Raw genomic sequence first — 22,516 nt, 5'->3', positions numbered from 1 at the left:
GGAACTCCTGTTAAATGGAACATATTTTCCTGGTCCCTTCAGGTTGCATTTACTGAGAGTCTGCTATAGTATGTAGAAAGCGGCACGTCGAACAACTCGTTGAATGTGCCTTGAGTAATGTGATCATACGCAACAGTACACTGCAAAATGAAATTGAATAAATACAATTTGTCATGCACAAGGTTCAATTCATACAAAGCTCAATATATCTTGCTTTCTCAACTTTTAGTTGATACTAATCGAAAAAGGAAGTGGTGAAAGCAATTGCGTACACAGTGTGTCAAAGGGTTGAAGGGGTCCTAGGACGCTTTTTCATCTGCGTTTTACAGCACTGGAGTTCGCTCACTACTGAATACTGAGATGAGCGCAAAAATGATTGAAATCGATGCACGGTAATGGAAGTTATTAGCCTCCAAACTTCAATATCCTAGCAGACGACAAGCATAATGTTCCCTTTCGCGTATCACACCCCTACTGACATCAAAGGCCCCTTCCAAACACTGCGCACCTCTCACAGAGATGTATCCGAAGACTTGCCGTGTGGTGGCTGTTGTGCACCACTCCTGACATTGTTCTGCAATTATTTTCACACTTTCATGATCTAAAGAGAGAAATCCATTTTCAACTGAGGAACTATAAAAAGTCTTTTTATAAATTTTAGTGAACAATAGCATGGCCTATCTGGGACCGTAAGAATATTATGCACGATTGGTCGCGTTAAACCAATCAAAACGCACGGCCCGTGTCGTCACTCTCACGTGGTGAAGAGTCAATACTGATTGCAAAAATAGACACTGTGTGCCGTTCTTGTCTGAAAACAGTTCGGTTTTTCTGTAAAAATAAAATTAAAACAGCTTTGTTTTTGTCATTACCACTCATGCACCAATACCGGTGCATTCCGCAGTTCGAGAAAAGGCTATAAAAACAACACACTTAACTTGTGTCGCAGAGCCCCTTTAGGGTGATAGTCTTGAAAATATGGCAGATCATAAGGCAGAGTGGACCAAATGCTAATTTCATGCATTCATAATTAGACTTCTCCCAGTCAACATACCATCATCAAATATCACCAGCAAGGGAGCCACGAGGTCACACATTCCTTGCACATAGCCCACATCCAGGTGCTCCCAGACATAGCTGCAATGAAACGATGATACCACCAATGATGCCACAAACCTTCCCTTTCACTACCTATTAGCTTGTAACACTTAACTTATGCATACACAAGAGAGCCACGGTATCTTAGGGGTGAAGCTGGAGGATGCAGGCTCCGTTCCCAGCCTCAACATTCTCGAGCACTTGTGTACTAGTACTTAGAATGTAAGTCTTCTGAAACTTCCCCCTCATGTGTTAGCTCAATGCAACACTGCATGGAGAGCCCTCCATTTATTTAGCTTTTATTAATTCGAACTTCTTTTAATTCAAACAAATTTTTGGGCCCCTTCGAGTTCGAATTATCGTGATTCAACTGTGCTAACACGGTAATCGGTATGAAAAAAAAAAATAAGACTTTCACTTTGCTCATTTAAGTATAGTAGGAAACAAATATGCTAGGAAGAAAAATCATGAAACACACGCCATCAGCCTTTGTGGAGAAATATTTTCGGGTTATGAGCTTAAATATACATCACAGCCAAAGTATCTTGCGATGAAAAAAATCCGTGAACAGGGTGCGTGTGCTCGAGTCGATGTTTTAACTTGTGGACTTTAGGTCTTCAAGGCTGAAACAGAACAACCCGGGCGGAAGGCAAGTCCACTTGTCTAAACATTGGCTGAAGCATGCCACCCCTGTTTATGGATTCATTTTTTTTATTGCAAGCTTCCACCTTTTTCTCCCTGTCGTTTTTTTTTTTTTTGAAAACCTAAGTATCTTGACATGCGTATTTGGTTTTTTGCATCTCATTGCCTTACATATTACTGAAATTCTGGAAACACTTGTGCATTTGAAATAACCATTCATAGGTCCTCTCATTGAAATGTCTACCAGCCTGCCTGAGGCAGCTTCTCCTGCTCACTCAACCTATCTGCATTCTACATTTAAAATTAGCGTTTTCAATAACTGGGTACCTAGGCATTGGGTTTGTAGGGTTTGTGGAAAAATGTATCGTTGTTTTAAAGTAAAGTTTGTCCAGAACGAAATGCAAGTAAATTTTGCATGGGGCTTGGTGAGATCAATGCAAAAGAGCTTAGGTGGCATCTTGGGTGTGTACGCTAATTTCTAAAGAATGGATGTCATAACCATAACTAAAAAAGTAACTAGAGAATTTGCATGCACAGAGGTGACATCCCAAGGTGAATGTGCTCTGGGTGATTGTAAGACTGCCTATTTCCTATTCTGTGCGACCATACACTCCAAGTATGATGAATGTTTGAGAATAAAGAATTTTTCTGGCAATCCATGGCAGCTTTCCCCTTTCTATCGCCCGAGTTCATGGTTTGCACCGTCCTACCCAGAACGAACTGCAGTGCATCACAGGATCACACATGGGTTCAATGTTACCCATAAACTGTCCAAGTGAAGCCATTTGGAGAATACATGGCTTGTGGTGCCCGTATAATTTCAAGCTGTCCTATTTATTTGTTTTCTCGCTACATAACGACTTACAATAATAATAAAAAATAAAATAAAGTAACAGCGCTAGAACAGGGCAAAGACAAAAGGATACAAACACGGTGCCAATAACATTGTATTACGTTTTCACATCAGTCTACGGTAAAACCTCATTAATTTGAACTCGGTTGTTTTGAACTCCAGCTTAATTCAAACTGTTGTCGCGGTGCCATAGTTTGCATTATGAATCTGAGTGGATAATTTGACGTGGAAGTCAGCACCAGTCCGGTCAATACGAAAACTTTAGGTGCCATGTGCCAATTCCTGATCCCGATTTCGCCGCAAATCCACTGAAACAACTGCTGTTAAGAGCCACAAGGTAACACAATGTAGCGGTACTAATGAGTGGCAGCTGAAGCACTCCAGCCCCAATACTTCCAGCAAAAATGCCACCCGCATCTTTCCACGGGAAGAACTCGAGTGAATGCATCGCACAGTGGTTGCACAGTGAATGTTGCATAATTTGGTATGGTTCCGGAATGCTTGATTGTTCTTCCGTCTTTATTATTCTTATTTATTGAATTAAGGAGAAGCGTTGCCTTTAACGTCAAGAAAAAGCCAAGCAAAGACGCCCTTAACTGAATTTCGAACGTGCGTTCCAGTGCCTACATATGCGGGATGGCCAGTGAACGGTTATCCCGCGCGAGCAATCGTTTTTGTTACCAGCAGACACTGCCTGCATCGGCCTTGCAAGGCTAGAGAGGGGAAGGGGAGCGACAGTTTTGAGGGTGTATTTTTGGCCGGCACGAGACGTGGACGAGAGGTGTAGACGATGCCAGCGACGCCGAAGCGCGACATCGTGTAACTAAGAAATGCTCCATATTAAGAAAAAACGTCTCGGGGTCAACCAAAATGTGCACCTGCGGTAAACAAGACGTGCCACACTGCAGCACAGCAGTGACGCGCGGGCAGCATATCGCATGTTTCTCACTTTGTCGGCACTTTATTTTTACCTATTCTTTCTGGGATAGTAAATTTAATAAAGGACACGTTGGTGGAATTCATGATCATGATCATGCTTTCCAGCCAAATATATAAAGAATTTCGTAACAATGCCCATTATTAAATTTTTTATGTCCCCTAAAAAAAAATGGTGGAATGGTCGCATCATGACGTGCTGTCACAGCGAGGAGCAAGCGACATGCTACCCGCTTATGCTTATCACTACCGTGTTGTAGTGATGCATACCTTGTTTTCCGCAGGCGTGCATTTTAGTTGATCACAACTGCATTTTCTTTCCTTTTTTTTTGTGGCAGCAGCGAGGCCCACCATTCTTTCGTGTTAGTGGCAAAATTATGACCAGGTATTGCAGAAAAACATCACTTTTGGAGCAGCAAACTAGCTGGCACAGTAAGTGATCAGCCCTGATAACATTGAATAACTGCAAGTTTTTTGCATACCACCTATTTTGTATGTTTTGTTAATTTGAATTAACAAGGTTTCACTGTAGACAGAGAAAAACACAATCAGCATACATATTGAGGAAGAAGATATCGAAACATTACAAAATCGCTATATAGAAAGATACATTAATTCATCCTTGCGAAGCAGTTGCAAAGTTATCTACACAACAGTCTCCACATTTCTGGATTCAAGGAGCTACCGTCAATGGAGCTGGTAAAACTGCAGTCTTCATACAGTTGTAGCGCTGTTTATTTGTTCAAAATCAGTATGTACCAACCAGCCTAATTTAAGACACTAATAATAAAAGAGACACACAATGTTAAAGAGCAACAGGCAGGACTTACGTGCACATAACATTTCGCAGCTTCTCCAGGTTGGCTGTGGTAAAGTAGGCATAGTTGCGGTCGCAGCGTTGCACATCCTTGTCGATGCGGTGCAAGTTGAGTGAGAACAGGTCGAGCAGATCACTCTGCACACACCATTCGGCAAGACCCAGTCAACATCTATTCAAGTGTATGGCAAGCTGAGTTAGCAATTATGAAGAAACGGCGCAGCTCAGTGCGAACAAACAAATAATTGACAAAGGCTAGCAGATATGCCTGGGCTGCTGATGCACATAAATTGATGGCACACAGGAGTGCAATGTAAGCATAGAAAGCTGTTATCGCATGCTAATTGACATGTTGACGCTGCATCTAAAGGTGTCAGCAGACAAAAGGGATGCGCCACAGCAGTTCCATAGTTGTAGGGGCACCTCTGTCCACCTCTGCATACCATCAAGACCACCAAGATCATGCTTTTTACAGTAAACGCTGTCATGAGCTCACACCAAGGGCAGTTTTTGGTGCCGTAGTTGTCCGTTGTCCCTAACCGCTATCACTCAAAATAATAATAAGAAAATGATATAAAAGAAATGTTCGGGATGAAATGAGTTTCAAACCTAAGTCTAAGTCCCCTTTGGGGCAACCCAGTATTCTACCACAGAGCCATGCCGGTGATCAAAACTCTATTACAAAAACACCCTATACTGGTGTTATGTGAGGAAGAATAAACGTGTTAGCTTGTGTAATATAGCATGGTATAAGCGTAAAATAACAACCAGGCATCAAACAATATGAATTGCATAATGAGTGCGTGATTTAATGCTCCCAACTTATTACAAAGGGCTCAGAAAGAATTCTTCGTCAGTCCATCCACAAAGTGCACATAATTCCGTGCAGCTGCATGGTGGACAGCTTACTTCTCCAAAGCATGGCAAATAGTGGTGTAGTGGGTGCTTCCCAGCTTGTGAGAAATTATGGTTTATAACATAGTGGGTATCTTACACATTTCAATCTTCCAGCTTTCGCTGTGATTGTGCTGCGTGTTCTGCTCAAGCTTTTTTGTGTGCGTGTGTGTGTTCACAATACAAGTGTCAGTTCTGATCGCGATCAGAGTTGATGCTGATTGAATTTCATTGCTAACTGACCACGGGAATCATTTCTGCACACCATTTAGTCGTCGGACCGTCAACCTTCCGAATGACGTCACTTTTGACCATTTTGGCCAACTCTACTTCGATAGAGTTCTTTAACGAGATTGGTATCCACCACGGTGCGAAAATTGCAAAGGGAATCGCTCCTTGTTTCATGCGAATAGTGTTTTCCCCAGACATCGTCCCCTAACCAGAAAAGAGCTGCGGATACAAGTACTCGTACTGTTTATCTTCAACCACATCAAGAAATTTGACCACACCAAAAGCTTGAATAGCTGGAAGCCTTAACAGAACACACTGCAGTGACTCTACAACGTATAATGTTTGTCGTGTGGTCTTGCCTTTCCACACAATATCTGCTGAAAAACAACCATCAACTTCAAGGCGCCGCTTTGCAGCACTTCTCAGCACAGCCTGCGACTTGCTTATACAAGACGGTATGCCAGGGAAATCAGGTGGAACGACAATAATTTCCGCTCCTGAATCTATTTTAGCGTTTACGCGTACCCTATTGATAGACACTTCCGCGTATCAGGCATTTGATTCGTTAAGTGTCCCAACAAAAAAGTTCTCTACATCGCCTTCTAGTGTAGACAGGCCCACCTGGTTTTCGGTTCTCTTGTGGCATACGCGGCTGAAACGTCCCTTGATTCTGCAGTGGTCACACCGTGCCGAACGTGCTGGGCACTAAGCTTTTACGTGGCTCGAACATCTGCAGAACGGGCATCCTTGCCATCACTGCTGGCCTTGCAACGAACGCTGGAGCGACTGTGGTTGCTGTCCTGTTGTCCCATCCTCCCAGGTGCTGGAATATTTGCTCGATGTTCATTGGACCATTCCAAGTTCACCTGTAGTCGCCTTGTTGCTGACGAGCCGGAGTTCCAGTTACTGCCGGTGAACTGTTTCCTTAAGTCTGGCCTTCGCAAAAGCAGCCGCTAGCGTAAGGGTTGTGGGAATTGAGGCCAGCCCGCTGCCGTTGTGCGGGCTTTGCCGCCTCTTTCTCCGTTCTCATATCCCAACATGTTTTTCCTCTTCCACTGTCTGCCGCACTGGGGGAGCGGAGTGACGTTTAACCCCCCCTCACCCAGTAGCGGATGCTGACTGTGGAGCCGCGCGTGGAGTCTCCCGAGAGGCTTTGCGCGCGCGCGTCGGGAGTAGAAAGGGGCTTCTCCGGGGACGACATGGGGGTAAGCACACTTTTCTTTTACGTCCGTCAGCTCCCTCTGGGGCTCATTCGGACTTCGCCAACAGCGCCTTACGCCCGCAGCAAACGCTTACGGTGTCGAAGGTGAGATGCCTGTCGCTGCAGGGCTGATATCGTGGCTGTCGGGGCTGCCGTCGTGCCGGTGGAACGCAGGGTGAGTGCCGCAACAACTAGGAATGGGAGGCTCATTCCACTTCTCACACCATGTCATATCCGCTCTAAGCCGAGGGGTACGATGCGATTGAAAGACAGACGCCACTCCAATGTCACTGCCTCAAAAGAACCCCGTGTTTATTGAACAGTTGCTTTTTATCACTTTACACCGGTAATGTCATAGGGCAGGCAGCACAGTGCTTGGCCTGAACAAAGGTAACGATAACACTACATCTAGCAGCTGCTGCTTTTTCTAAAAAAAAACTGCCAAATGTCTTGGCACACACTTGGCATAAATTCTGACATTTTTGCCAAAATGCAGCAGAACGCAGCAGGTTTCATGTCTTGGTGCAGTTTGCCGCAATTGTTGCACCACCACTGTGGACAACATCTCCATCTTCGCTGCCCACACTTTGCCCTTCTGGAGACTCTCAGCCACAGCAGCAACATTCCATTGTCAGAATGGCTGATTGGGCAAGTTGTAGATTCATGATACTATATACAGTAGCACATGACGTAAACAGGGGCTGTCTCACTAAGTCCCTGTTTACACTTGCATTTGAAGTATTTTGAATGAAAGTGTTATTTTGAGGGTGTAGACAATGGCAACACTACAGCAGCTTTTGCTTCCTTTTTCTTGAGCCCATGAAATTCTTTTATTACTACTGTGTGACACACAATGGTAATAATTATATTGCATGACTACTGGCAAGCAATCGCATTGGCACTCTCATCCACCTTCATTCACGTGTGAAAAAAAATAAAAATAGTAAGGAGCTGCATGTGGCAACACAGACTGTGATCAGCAGCCTGATAAATAAAGTAGTCCAATGAATCGCTATGTCACAACATATGCTGTATGCTATGCTTACATATTCTGCACATTTTGGGAAAGTGAGGGGGAAGTTTACTGAATAATATGCTGTTTTCACATCATTAATATGAGATTGCACACAACATGACCTGTCTTGCCACTCTGTCATCACCTTGTAGCCCACATCATTGAACTTACCCGAAAATTTCAATCCACGAGCTAACTGATGGTTGCAGCAACTCTTACAACACTGCCCAGCAACAAAGTTCACAATAGTAACATGCCCCAAAACCACAATATGATTATGAGCGACGGCGTAGTGAAAAGCTCCAGCAATTTTGGTGTTCTTCAACAAGCACTAACATCGCACAGTAGACAGGCCTCTACCATTTCACCTCTATCAAAATATGACTGCCATGGGCGAGAACGAACCCGCAACCTTCGGGTCAATAGCTGAGCACCATGGCAGATTAGCAACAAAGAGAGTGGATCTTATTGCCACACAAACTATACAACAAGTTTCAATGGTTATGTACCCAGTTTCCAAAAGGTGACAGCGCACTTCAAAATCATGAAGAACGCATTCACTGATCAGTCGTCTCATTGTTGTTAAGTTTAGTGCTTAAGCCACTTACCGAATACACTCCTCCACTAGACGATGCCGGTGACACACAGCTGGACTCATCATCGACGACTGGTGGCTGAAGCAACTGCAGAGGATCAACCGGGGGCTGACCATCTTCTTCCTCCTCCTCAGCCCCTGCCTGCAGTGGACCTGACGGAGAAGATTAATATTTCCATCATCAAGTCTTCTACTGTCAGGAGAAGGCCTCCCAGATTGCACGCCTACGGGCTGTGCACAATTTCAAAGGCCACCGCACAGCTTGCCCAGCAGCACACCATCTGGCAACAGAGACGACACTCGCAGAGTGGTTGACTCCATACACCATAGAGTTTCTCACAAACTTACCTAGAGGGAAATCTGGTTGCTGGATGCAAGGGAATACTGGGAGATGTGAGCTTCGAACTTGACTCAAATTTGTATACCTCGAAGACACAGCTGGCTTCATGTTGAAATGGTTGATTTCTTACTAAAAGAGCACGTAACAACCAATTTATTTTTTAGAAGCATGTCTTATTTAACACTGGAACCTTCTTCGTCGATGTAAAATTTTACGAAGTGTAAGAGGTAACCAACGGCCGCTAATCTTGGCAGGCAGACCACAATGCGAGCGTTTCCTTTGCGACTTTATGTCGTCTGTTTCTCCCTTTTGCCCTTTAGTTGTGTTGTCAATATGAGTGGACGTTTATTCTAGAATATAATACATGAGGATGAGATTTGCGCATCAACGCTTTGTTTTAGAGAAGGTTTATCTACACAGTTGTATACACTTTTGAGCCGAAGCCTCACTCAACACCAGCCAACATAAGCCTTGGAGACACATATACCTTCATTCCCTGCGTTCCAACGGGGCCCTTAAGAAATTCACATAGACGGTGGTGCCACATTTCTCTCTAGGTATTTTTGCGAGAGACTCTATGCCGTACACACTCGATTAGGGGCCTCATGTAAGGGCCGCTTCTCCCAACTCGCAGCCAGAATTAGTAAAAAAAAAGTAAATTGCGCCAGCAAACAGCAGTGCGTTGTGTCTCACATATGATGCATTTCACGGGAGCCGCTCGATGGCAATAGCTGTCATGCAGCTTCGTCACACAGCGCTGTCCGTCAGCACCGAGTGTCCATTATAAAGACAGAATTTAGACACCAGAACTCCGAATAAATGGCGGCGGGTCGTGACGAAAAATTCCCGACCAGACGACTAAACAAAGCGTCAGTTCAACTGGGCTGCTCTTGGGTTTTAAATGAGTGGTGTGCCATGTTCACGAATGTTACTGTTATAATGAAAGAATGATGACAACAAAAGGAAACAGCAAGCATCATCGCAGAGTAAGGCACCACGAGATCGGCGCTTGAGCTCCTCCATCTTCCTCGTCCTGTCGCTATCTCCAATCTCCCACCTGCCCGTTTGGTTCGCCCAATAAACCTCTTTACATTTGGTGGATCGTGCTGGGTAACCACATTGCCTACAACCTGAAACTCCGATCCCGCACCCTGCCGTCGACCATGCAAGTTGACGCTGCCCAACAAACAATACCTCTCGCGGCCGCTACTTGCCCCGGCCCGGTTCATCAGCGAGACCCCCCGATCTTTGCCGGCACTGAAGACCAGGACGTCGGGGACTGGCTGTCATCATACGAGAAAGTCAGTGGACCCAACAGGTGGGATGACGCTGCTAAGTTAGTCACTGTCCATTTTTATCTCATCGACGTGGCCAAGCTGTGGTATACGAACCACGAAACCGAGTTCGCGAATTGATCCGCCTTCAAGGAGGCAATATGTGCCGTTTTTGGTTGTCCTGCCTTACGGAAGCTACGCACCGAACGTTTGCGCACACGGTCACAGGAGCCAGGTGAAACTTTCACATCATATATAGAAAATGTGATCGATCTCTGCCGGCGCGTCGATGCTTCCATGAGCAAGAGTGCGAAGATACAGCACATTATGAAGGGCGTCGACGATGACGTTTTCCAGATGCTTCTCACGAAGTCTCCTAGCACTGTGGCAGAAGTAGTGACTTTGTGCTAAAGCTATGATGAATTGCAGAGGCAACGAGCTCAGACGCGACACTCATTCCAGACAATCCAACCAGTGACCGCACTGGACGTTATGACTGACCAGACAAACCTTCTCGCACAAATGAAAGACTTCGTGCGAAAGGAAGTGGCTCGGCAGCTTTCTCTGCTGTCTTTTGCTCAACGCCAGGAGCTCTCGCACCAACAGCCACTGCGACACCCACCACCATTGGCTCCCATGCTCCGACATGTGGTCCAGGAGCAGATTTCCGAGGCTATGCCGGTGCCCTTGCAGCAGCCCCCCGTCACCGCGCCTCTTACTTACGCTGAGGCACTAAAGCGGCAGAAGCGACACCACCCCCGCTGTTCCAGGGACTGCTTATACCTCAGCCCCGACTCAGCCGTCCACCACCTGGGTTCCTCCCATTGCCACCACAGCCTCAACTCACCCATCTGCCGCATGGACTGCTCCCCTCGTCGCCAATACTTGGAGAATGCGCGATAACCGGCCCATCTGTTTTGCGTGCGGCGGCCCTGGCCATATCGCCTGTTACTGCCGTCGTCGCATGCCGGGATACACAGACGCCCGGACACAGAACAGCTTCATGGACCTTCCTCCATCCAGTCTGGAATATTCTGACCCTCAGTCAAGCTCGTCTTCACGGGAATGTCCGCGTACTATGTCTGGTCACTCACCTTCACCCCGTCGTCGCTCCCTGTCACCCATGCGTCGTCGGCCAGCTCCTGAACACGAGGGAAACTAACCGCCGCAGTTCAGGAGGCAACAACTGCGCTGTCAAAATGCTCAAGTCCTCGGACATTGCCGTCGAATATTGTAGAAGTTTTTGTAGAAGGTACTCGAGCATATGCTCTAGTGGATACTGGCACTGCCGTTTCCGTGATAGACGCTAAACTTTGCCGCAAGCTCCGAAAAGTGACGACGCCTCTTAATATGATGTCTTTGCAGACAGCGAATGGGGACCCGGTTCAGCCTGTAGCCGCCTGTATTGTCCGACTGATGATCGCAAAGGACCACTACACTGTTGAGTTTATTGCCCTTTCGTCATGCTCACACGACATCATACTTGGATGGAATTTTTTATCGCGTAACCATGCCGTTATTGATTGTGCAAGATCGGAGCTTGAACTTTTACCGTTTTACGATAAAACCAACCAGCCGCATTCAGCCCGTCGTACACAAACTCGTCGTCAAAGAAGGCACTGAAATTCCTCCGACAGCAGCTGTGTTGCTCCCTGTGTTCTGTGACGGCATTAGGAATGAAGCTGCATTCTTTGAACCATCAAGCCTCTTCCTTAGACGAAGATCACTTCTTCTGCCTTATTCAACCCTCTCTATTTCTGAAGGAAACAGTGCTCTTTGCCTCATCAATCTCCTTCCGTATCCCGTCGAACTGTTTCAAGGTGAATCTCTTGGACACGTGCATGTCATTGATAAAGAACAAATTTTTACCATGCCACCAGATTGTTCCGGTGACTACAACGCCATCAGTGCCCTTAACCCTTCCAATATACCACCTTCCGAGCTTTTCGATTTATCGATTGCCGACGGACTATCGCCATCTGAACGCTCTGAGCTCCTTCAGCTGCTCTACCAGTTTCGTAAATTCTTTGACGTTGCTCAACCTACCCTTGGCCGAACTCCCAGTTTTTTCCACTGCATCGACACAGGTTCCAACGCGCCAATACGACAGCGACCATACCGTGTTTCTGCCACGGAACGTCAGGTTATCACCGAACACGTTGACGATATGCTCAAGCGCGACATTATCCGACCTTCCCAAAGTCCATGGGTATCACCTGTCGTTCTTGTTAAGAAGAAGGATGGTACAATTCGCTTCTGCGTTGATTACAGGCGCTTAAATAAGATCACTCGCAAAGACGTATACCTGTGGTAAGAGTGCTTCCCACAACCAAAATCGAAACTGGAAGTGAAACCGACAGGGAAAATAATCGACGAAGACAAAGTGTGCACGGGGTCAGACGAACGCGAGCGCGTGAGTTTCGGAACAGCGACGGGCAGAGGAAGAACGCGGCCAGCTAGCAAGAGCGCTAGGCGTTGGGCCTCAGGGGACCGAACCAACGAGCGGGTGTCACCAACCCAACCGGGACGAGCGTGGCATGTTCCTGAGGCGAGTGGCGGTTCCGGGCCGGGCCTGACATGCTGTTCCTGTGGCGGACGAGCGTGCGGGCCAGGGCAAGCGGCTGATCCTGTCCAGACTCGGGTCCGGCACAACCAGTCACCGAGATCGTGGCCACGGTGCCACGTCGGAGCCGGTCCGGCACAACCGCCAATTGAAGGTGCGACCTCGGTGTTGCGTCGGCCGCAGCGTGGGGCCGCCTGGTCCAGCACGAGCAGCTGATGGTCTGCTCGTGAGCTCCCGTGCACTTGGAACCTTCCCGTGGCGAGGTTGCGTCGTCGACGCCATCGTCTTCAGCGGGAGCGTGAGTGGCACCCGACGGAATTAAGACTTCCGAGTAGTGAGGACGCGTGGGTTACTCGCGGGCGCGTAGACATAAGGACTGTATGACTGAATTACATAGCCACAGTGTTGTGATTGTTTTGTGTGTGAAGTCAATAGATGTTTCTCTTGTCCTTGTCTTGGGTTTCTGTGTCTGAGGGCCCAAGAACCACCACAATTGGCGAGCCTGCCAGGATGGCTTATTAAAATCTAAAGCCATTACTCAGACACAGCCTTTGTCATGGACAGGGAGAAATTTATTGCACTTGGCCGACAGCTAGGGTTGGAGAACGAGGAGCTCAGAGAGTGGGTTGAGCGAGAGTGCGTTGAAGCTCGAGATGAGCGTGCTAGGGAGCGCAAGATCGCGAAAGAAAACGCTGAGAGGCAGCAGAAGCTGTTAGAGCAGCAGCAGAAGGTGCAGGAACAAGAGCTGAAGATCCTCGAACTGAAGCTTCGACTTCAGGAGAGCGCAAGCAGGGTATAGCCAATGGTGGCTGACGAACAAGGAGGATCCAGCATGAGCGCCAGAGGAATAACAGAGGTCTGCAGTCCTCATAAACTTATTCCGCCCTTCAATGAGGCTCGGGACGACCTCGACGCGTACCTGCAGCGATTTGAACGGGTCGCCACGTGTCAAGGGTGGCCGCGTGAAAAGTGGGCTCTTTCGCTTAGCCTATGCATGACAGGAGAAGCGCTAACAGTCATAGGCCGGTTAGATCCAACAGCTGTGCTGAATTATGATCAACTGAAAGCGGCGCTTCTTCAGAGGTTCCGCTATACTGCGGAAGGCTACCGCGAAAAATTTCGTAAAGCGAAGCCCGAAGAAAACGAGACTGGTCTGCAGTATGCTGCAAGACTTTCCGGCTACTTTGACCGTTGGCTTGAAGTGGGAAAAACGGAGACAAGCTTTGCTAGCTTGCGAGATCTGATGATAAGTGAGCAATTCATGAAGGGTTGTTCTCCGGCACTCAGGATCTTTCTCAAGGAGAGAAGTTGCAAAACCCTGAGTTCGCTTTGCGAGACTGCCGATAACTTCATGGAAGCACAGGCGCTCACAAACTTAGGAAAAGAACGGATTCCCAAGGATCCGGGACCTTCGGTGTCCAAGCCGGAGTCCGCGAAGAAGACGGAGAAGCCTGCAAGTCGCTGTTTCCTTTGTGACAAGGCAGGCCATCGCGCAGCCGACTGCTGGTCCCGCACGAAAGGGAATACTTTCAGCCGATGCGGAGTATGCAAACAAAGTGGACACAGCAGTGACAGATGCCCCGGTAGAAAATTTGGCAAAGACCAGGCATCATGTATGCTATCGGAAAAACGCGAAGACTTGACACCTGAACACCATAAGAGTGGCTACATTGTTCTCCAAGACGGCGGAACAATACCCATCGTCAATGCCACATCAAGTCGACGATCCGCGAACGTTGGAGTCGCTGACATGCCTGTTGTGGAGGGGTTCCTAGAGGACAGACCAGTGCATGTGCTTCGAGACACCGGCTGCAACACGGTCGTCGTGCGGCAATCCTTGGTTCCGAAGGAGAAGTTCACGGGAACGACGAGCCCAGTGTACTTACTGGACCGTACTGTGCGATACCTCCCAGAGGCAAAAGTCCTTTTGCAATGTACATTGTTTACTGGGGAAGTACTCATTAAGTGTATGACCGACCCATTATACGACGTAATTTTGGGCAACATCAAGGGCGCGGCATTGCCGGATACGTTACCTATGAATGAGTCAGCACCACAGCATGACCATGGCCACGTGGAAACAAGGCGTGCACCATGCACAGACTCTAGCAAAGGAAATGCTATCAATGGTGAGCAGGATGTATCTGGCAATTTGCACGCAACCCAACCAAGATCGAATGCAGAGGAAGGGTATGAGCCACCGCATGAAGCCATGGAAAAGTGGCCCCTACCTGAAGAAGTCCTCGTGGGAAAAGCAGGAGAAACGAAGAAGCACACTTCTTTACCTGTGATGACTCTGCCTGCTTTACAAGTGGGAAGTGAGGCGCTTAAAAAATATCAAGTGGATGACGAAACTTTGCGAAAGTGTTTCAAGGCGGTTGGCAAGAAAATCATGTCGGATCGGGAAAGCGTCGGTGAGCAACATCAATCCCAAAGTAAATCCGCAGGGCACGGGTCCTCCAGTGAAGATTACGGTGCTTCGGAAAACAGAGGACAGCTCATGTCGAAGGGTGAGCAGGAGCTGGCCACCAAGATGCTCCAGATCCAGTCCAAGAGGTTTTACCTGGATGTCAAGCAGAACCGCCGGGGCCGCTTCATCAAGGTGGCCGAGGTGCAACAGGTCGGGGTAGTGGGTAGGAAAAGTCGTCTCTTCCTCGCCATGTCAACAGCGGCTGAGTTCCAAGACCACCTGACATCCTTCAGTGAGCTGTACGGTTCCCTGGGTCCCCCCAATCCAGAGAAACTGCCTGAGGATGGCAAGTTGAAAAGTGAGATAATGATTAAGGACAATAGGCGCTACTACCTGGATCTCAAGGAAAACTCCAGGGGGCGGTTTCTAAGGGTGTCCCAGACGATAGCACGAGGTGGTCCTAGGTCCCAGATCGCCATCCCTGCACAGGGTATGATCGAGTTCCGCGACGCGCTCACGGACTTACTAGAAGAGTTTGGCACGGACGACGGAGCTTTCAAAGGAGAACTACCTGAAGGGCGCCACATGCGTGTAAACACAAGACGTTTTATTTCGACATTGGGCAGAATACCCGAGGCATCTACATGCGTATCTCAGAGGTGAAGAACATGAGAGAGCGTTTCGAGAAGTGCAGAATCTATTGTCCACGCAGCCTGTGCTGAAGTCACCCGACTTGCATAAGTCATTTGTTCTGCGCACGGATGCGTCTTCGCGGAGCTTAGGAGCAGTATTGCTCCAGGAACACCAAGGCCGTCTGCACCCAGTTTCCTACGCGAGCCGTAAATTACTACCCCGCGAAGCAGCCTACTCCACAATTGAAAGAGAAGGCCTTGCCGTAGTCTGGGCTGTTCGCAAATACCACATTTTTCTCTATGGCAAGCCGTTCACGTTGCAATGTGACCACCAGCCATTGACTTATATTCAGTCAGCTAGGCACCTAAATAATCGAGTCCAGCGGTGGAGTCTCCTTCTTATGGAATATGACTTTCACGTGGAACACATTCGTGGTGTGAACAACGTTGGTGCCGACTACATGAGTCGAGCGGCTTTTACCGAGCAGTGACTTATTGCCGTTGTACACAATTTTTTTTATCATGTTGTCATCATAGTGCAATTGGGTTTTTTTTTACATCTAAACTGTGACATTTAAAGTGTGCGGAACCTTTGTTATATTCGGGAACTGTGTGTTACGTGTGTACAACGTACTGGAAGTTGGGGGGAGTGTGGTAAGAGTGCTTCCCACAACCAAAATCGAAACTGGAAGTGAAACCGACAGGGAAAATAATCGACGAAGACAAAGTGTGCACGGGGTCAGACGAACGCGAGCGCGTGAGTTTCGGAACAGCGACGGGCAGAGGAAGAACGCGGCCAGCTAGCAAGAGCGCTAGGCGTTGGGCCTCAGGGGACCGAACCAACGAGCGGGTGTCACCAACCCAACCGGGACGAGCGTGGCATGTTCCTGAGGCGAGTGGCGGTTCCGGGCCGGGCCTGACATGCTGTTCCTGTGGCGGAAGAGCGTGCGGGCCAGGGCAAGCGGCTGATCCTGTCCAGACTCGGGTCCGGCACAACTAGTCACCGAGATCGTGGCCACGGTGCCACGTCGGAGCCGGTCCGGCACAACCGCCAATTGAAGGTGCGACCTCGGTGTTGCGTCGGCCGCAGCGTGGGGCCGCCTGGTCCAGCACGAGCAGCTGATGGTCTGCTCGTGAGCTCCCGTGCACTTGGAACCTTCCCGTGGCGAGGTTGCGTCGTCGACGCCATCGTCTTCAGCGTGAGCGTGAGTGGCACCCGACGGAATTAAGACTTCCGAGTAGTGAGGACGCGTGGGTTACTCGCGGGCGCGTAGACATAAGGACTGTATGACTGAATTACGGAGCCAGTGTGTTGTACAGATAGCCACAGTGTTGTGATTGTTTTGTGTGTGAAGTCAATAGATGTTTCTCTTGTCCTTGTCTTGGGTTTCTGCGTCTGAGGGCCCAAGAACCACCACAATACCCTTTGCCCAGGATTGATGATGCCCTTGATTGCTTACAAGGTGCCGAGTTTTTTTCGTCGTTAGATTTGCGTTCGGGGTATTGGCAGGTGCCCTTAGCAGATGGTGATTGTCCAAAAACAGCCTTCGTGACACCGGACGGGCTATATGAGTTCAATGTCATGCCCTTCGGCCTCTGCAATGCGCCGGCCACATTCGAGCGCATGATGGAATCGGTTCTGCGGGGTTTGAAATGGAACATATGCCTCTGCTACCTTGACGATATCGTCGTCTTTGCACCCGATTTCGCAACACATCTTGTACGCCTGAAACATGTCCTCACGTGTCTGAAGAATGCGCAGCTCCAACTGAATCTCAAGAAATGCCACTTCGCTGCTCAGACGCTCACCATTCTCGGTCACGTCGTATCAAAGGATGGTGTTCTTCCCGACCTGGCTAAACTACGCACTGTTACTGAATTCCCCAAACCAACGACTGTAAAACAGTTATGCAGCTTCGTAGGATTGTGCTCCTACTTCCGTCGGTTTGTGCGCAACTTTGCCTCCATAATTGCCCCTTTGACCCAACTTTTAAGCAGCGCCAACGACATCTCATCATGATCTTTCGAATGTGATCATGCATTTACCACTCTTCGCCGTCTCCTGACATCACCGCCTATACTGCGCCACTATGATCCCACAGCTGCAACTGAAATTCATACAGACGCCAGCGGTGTCGGTCTCGGTGCAGTTCTCACTCAACGCAAGCCTGGATCCCCTGAGTATGTCGTCGCCTACGCCAGCAGAATGCTCAACAAGGCTGAGGTAAACTACAGTGTTACCGAAAAAGAGTGCTTAGCCATACTTTGGGCAATTGTGAAATTTCGCCCATACTTATACGGCCGCACCTTTGCTGTAGTTACACACCATCACGCCTTATGTTGGTTGTCGTCGCTGAAGGATCCATCAGGTCACCTTGCTCGTTGGGCTCTGCGACTTCAAGAGTATGACATCCGCGTCGTGTACCATTCCGGCCGCCAACATGTCGATGCTGATGCGCTCTCGCGATCACCACTGTCGACTGAGGCTGCCTCTATATCTTCTAAGGAACACGCGCTGTCCGCTTTTGACATCGATACAATGACCTCTCCACAGCGCGACGATCCATGGATAACTTCGCTTCTGGACGTCTTATCTCGAGTACCGACACTTCCCATCACTCGAGCAATGCAACGCCAGGCTTCGCACTTCACCATTCGAGGTGGCCTCTTGTACCGACGCAATTACTCACCAGACGGCAGGAAGTGGCAGCTCGTTATTCCCCGAAAACTGCGCTCTACAATCTGTGCATCATTTCACTCCGACCCGCAATGCGCTCACGCCGGTGTCTTCAAGACCCACGAGCGTTTAAGGAAGCGGTACTACTGGCGGGGGATGTTTACTTTTGTTCGACAGTTTATTCGCGGCTGCCACGAGTGTCAGCGACGAAAACAGCCACCGAATGCAAGGGCAGCTCCACTACAGCCGCTTGCGTGCCCTGACCGCCCATTCGATCGCGTCGGAATCGACCTTTACGGACCACTACCATTGACCACAGCAGGTAACCGGTGGGCTATCGTTGCTGTAGATCACCTGACACGGTACACCAAAACCGCTGCTCTTCCTACGGCGACCGCTCAGGATGTCGCATCTTTCATCCTCCATCGGTTTGCGTTGCGTCACAGCCCTCCTCGCGAGCTCCTCAGAGACCGGGGCCGTGTATTTCTATCCGACGTAATCCAAGCACTTCTCCGTCACTGCCATATTGTACACCGGATGAGTACTGCTTACCACCCTCAGACGAATGGCCTGACTGAGCGGTTTAATCGGACCCTGGATGACATACTCGCGACGCATGTGGCATCTGACCAAACGAACCGGGACTTGGTTCTTCCGTTTGCGACCTACGCGTACAACACCGCTACCCAAGTCACCACCGGCTTTTCTCCATTCTACCTTCTATACGGACGTCAACCATCGCACACAATTGACACTTTGCTGCCATACGCACCAGATGTATCTGGGTGCATGACCGTGTCTGAAGCCGCCCGTCACGCCGAAGAATGCCGCCAACTAGTGAAGCAGTTTACTACGGCTGACCAGCAACGCCAGAAAAAGGCCCGCGATGACGACCACCCTCCTGCCGCAAAGTTCCCCCCTGGAACCCTTGTATGGCTGTATGTACCACCCTGTGCACCTGGTTTGTCTACCAAGCTACTTTCAAATTACCATGGTCCATACCGCGTGGTAGAGCGCACATCGCCCGTCAATTACGGCATTGAACCGCTTACGCCATTGAACTGCTTACGCCACCCGGTGACCATCGTCGGCGTGGACACGATATTGTTCACGTGGACCGCTTGAAGCCGTACTTCGACCCGCTCGTTCCCACCTGTTAGATTGCCAGGATGGCTTGATCTTTATCGACGGGGGCAATTATAATGAAGGAATGATGAAGACAAAAGGGAACAGCAAGCATCATCGCAGAGTAAGGCACCATGAGATCGGCACTCGAGCTCCTCCATCTTCCTCGTCCTGTCGCTATCTCGAATTTCCCACCTGCCCTTTTGGTTCGCCCAATAAACCTCTTTACACTGTTAACAGTTGTAAGGTCAGCAGGATTTCCAATGCCATGGGCAGCTGTAAGGATCATTTAATACATCAATGTGCAGATGACCCGAGCAGCAGTGATGAGCCAAGCCTAAGCAGCGATACCAGTCGAGACATCTAGCAAGGATGTCCATAGTGTTGTGCCACAGACATGTTCTTCGTTCGGGAGCACGTCTCACGAGATCGAGCCCTGTTCCGACGAACTGTCTCCCCCCCTCCCAGCGCCGCCTTCCGTGCAGAAGAACCGTGCAGTTCCGGCGATAACGTCGCTTCCTCCGCCGAACAACCTTGCAGTTCCGGGTATGGCTGCGTCTCCTCAGCCGAGCCACTGTGCCGTTCCGGGGAACTGGTCTCGCAGAAGAGTCCCAAAACGCTATTTAAGGCCGTGCCGGCCCCATGTTAGAGGATTTTGCCCCAGCCGACGTTGTCGTGCTGGCCGGCTCTGTACAAACGACAACCTGCTACAGTAAACGCTACTTTTGTTGCTGTTTTCAAAACGGATTGCCTCCCTGTTTCGCCTTCGGGCTAAAGCTTCAGCGAAGTCCGCTCGACGGCTCGCCGCTCTTCGCCACCGCTACCATTGCGACAGAGCAAATTCCTAACAGTGGTGGCAGCGGCGGGATACGCTACCCCTGTCCTCAACGTTTTGCTGCTCTGGGACCCGCTACCCCGATCTCAACGGCTGAAAAGTTGGATCGGACCCCTGGAAGCCCGAGGACGACCACCGTGATATCGTTTTGCTGCCCTAGGACCCGCTACGCCGACTTCAACGGCTAGAAAGTTGGAGCGGATCTTGGCAGGCCCGAGGACACCCACGACACCGCTCGACGGCAACGACGAGATGGCCGAAGTCACCCGCTCTAGTTGGGTGAGTGCCTGACGTTCATCTTTTGTCGTCAGACCCTGTTAGCACAGAGTAGCCAAGTATGTTCTTTTTAGATCTTTAGGTGGCTAGTGCTTGGCTGGTTCTCGACTTGCTTCACGTCGAAGAATATAGCTTCTGAGACAAAGCTATTTCAGAAAGGAACGTGCACGAGTTGCGGTACACAATGGAGAAGCTCAAAGTGAGGGACCTTCTCGATGTTTGTGAGCAGCTGGGCGTTTCTGTCGCTAAGACGAGCCGTAAAGGAAATATTCTAAATGTCATGAAGGCGGAGGGAATAACTGAAGAGGAGGTAGAAGAGGCCATGGAGACAATTAAAGAAAAACAGCGAGAGGCTGAGGAGCGTCAAAAACGCGAACGCGAGGAGGCTGAGGAGCGTCGAAAGCGCGAATGCGAGGAGGCGGAGGAGCGTCGAAAACGCGAACGCGAGGAGGTTGAGGAGCGTCTAAAACGCGAAAGCGAGGAGGCTGAGGAGCGTAAAAGGCGAGAAGAGCGTCAACATGCTCTTAGAATGAAAGAGCTAGAACTTGAGCAGCTTCGCATAAAATCGGCGCAGTTTAGTTCGCTATACCTGGCAGACGAAATGCCAAGACAGAAAATCCAAGATTTGATTCTGCCGTTTAGGACGGGTGGAGACATCGCGCTTTTTTTAGTGAACTTTGAGCGCACGTGCAAGAAAATTGGGATAAATGAAGGTGTCTGGTCCCAGAAGCTTCTGTCAGTCATTCCGGGAGAGGCCGCGGAAGTAATCGCACGGTTGTCTAAAGAAGACTCTGACGACTACGCTAAGGTCAAAGCGGCCCTCCTTCGTAAGTACCGCTTGTCTGCCGAGGCATTTCGGCAGCGGTTTCGGCAAGCAAAAAGGGGCAGTGAATCATGCACAGAGTTCGTGTACCAGCTTAAGTCTAATTTGAAAGAATGGCTTAGAAGTGCAGATGCTTACTGTAACCACGACAGGGTGATTGATTGTGTGGCCCTCGAGCAATTCTATCGTGTGTTGCCTGAAGATGCCAGACTCTGGCTTCAGGACAGAATGAAGGGAACAGACATTGACAAGAGTGGAAACTTGGGCTAGTTGGTGCGTAGTCATATTTGCAAGATGTTTCAGCGTGCGAACAAAGGAAAAAGGACAGGGTAGACAGAAAGAGCGCTGACTTCCAACTAACTTTATTTGACAGAGTGGCAAGAATATATACTGCTAAAAAGGATGATAACAGAGCATGAAGGTAAAGGCACGCCTAATCTACACATCAGTAACAAAACACGTGTGACAGGTCCTCTATTGTCTCAAAGCCCAGCTAGGTAATCAAGTTCAGCCTGTGATAAAGCAATCGATGATGTGCTTACACATTTATCTCCTAGCAAGTGTATTTTTTCGGCTTCAATAATTTCTCGGGTAAGCTGGTCGCTGTGCCTTGCCAATATTGAGCACTGATCAAAGAGAGGGGTGCACCCACAATCTCGGCAATGAATGCCAAGATGCCCTTGTACCACATTGTGCACATTGTTTCGGTGTTCTTGGAGGCGGTCATTTATGCACCTGCCGGTTTGCCCGACATAGATGCACCCACACATCAGTGGAATCAAGTAAACGACTCCCACGGCGCATGGGACGTAGCGTGTCCTGTGCAATCACAAATTACGCACTGAGGCGGCCGTGAGCCCTAATTTGCCCCAAGATTTTCCGTACCTTTTTTCCAATAAATCAGAGCAGCTCCTTAAAGAAAAGGGCCAGTCATTTTCATCTCCCCTCGCGTGCATGGCACTCACGCGATCGCGGTCCCGCGCTCTCGCGGGTAGACTTGAGGTCTCGGTTTCGAACGAGGAGGCGGTCGAGCGTGAGACAACTCCCCAGGGAGACTCGGGCCAAGAGGCGATTAGGGTATCACAAGACATCGAAGACAGTAGGGCTCCGGATACGGTATTGGCTGCCGAACGCGACAAGCCTGTGGAGGTGGATGAAAACAGGGCGCTTCAGGAGAACGTTCAGTCGTCCCTGCTTGGTCCAACATCCACTTGTTGGGAAGAGCTCAGTAAAGTAGACAGGAACACACTCGTCACTGCGCAGGCAAGTGATGATACCA

General features: G+C 49.2%; 1 protein-coding gene and 1 pseudogene across 2 annotated transcripts in view; one reads left to right on the top strand and one right to left on the bottom strand.

Moving 5' to 3' along the window:
• Window positions 1–22,516, bottom strand: part of LOC119167945 (small G protein signaling modulator 1) — a 301,398-nt gene that overhangs the window by 52,235 nt on the left and 226,647 nt on the right. For both annotated transcript variants that reach the window (XM_075891022.1, XM_037419412.2), the window contains exons 16-18: window positions 8,296–8,435; window positions 4,360–4,484; window positions 1,055–1,137 (exon numbers count right to left, since the gene is read on the bottom strand). In XM_075891022.1, coding sequence (XP_075747137.1) covers window positions 1,055–1,137; window positions 4,360–4,484; window positions 8,296–8,435 — 348 coding nt within the window. The remainder of the gene's footprint in view (window positions 1–1,054; window positions 1,138–4,359; window positions 4,485–8,295; window positions 8,436–22,516) is intronic.
• On the top strand, window positions 13,272–17,102 carry LOC142804270 (uncharacterized; annotated as a pseudogene).

Source organism: Rhipicephalus microplus, chromosome 3, assembly GCF_043290135.1.
Source record: "Rhipicephalus microplus isolate Deutch F79 chromosome 3, USDA_Rmic, whole genome shotgun sequence".
Classification (NCBI taxonomy): domain Eukaryota; kingdom Metazoa; phylum Arthropoda; class Arachnida; order Ixodida; family Ixodidae; genus Rhipicephalus; species Rhipicephalus microplus.
Note: the sequence above shows the minus strand (reverse complement) of the source record. Positions and strands in the feature narration are given on the sequence as shown.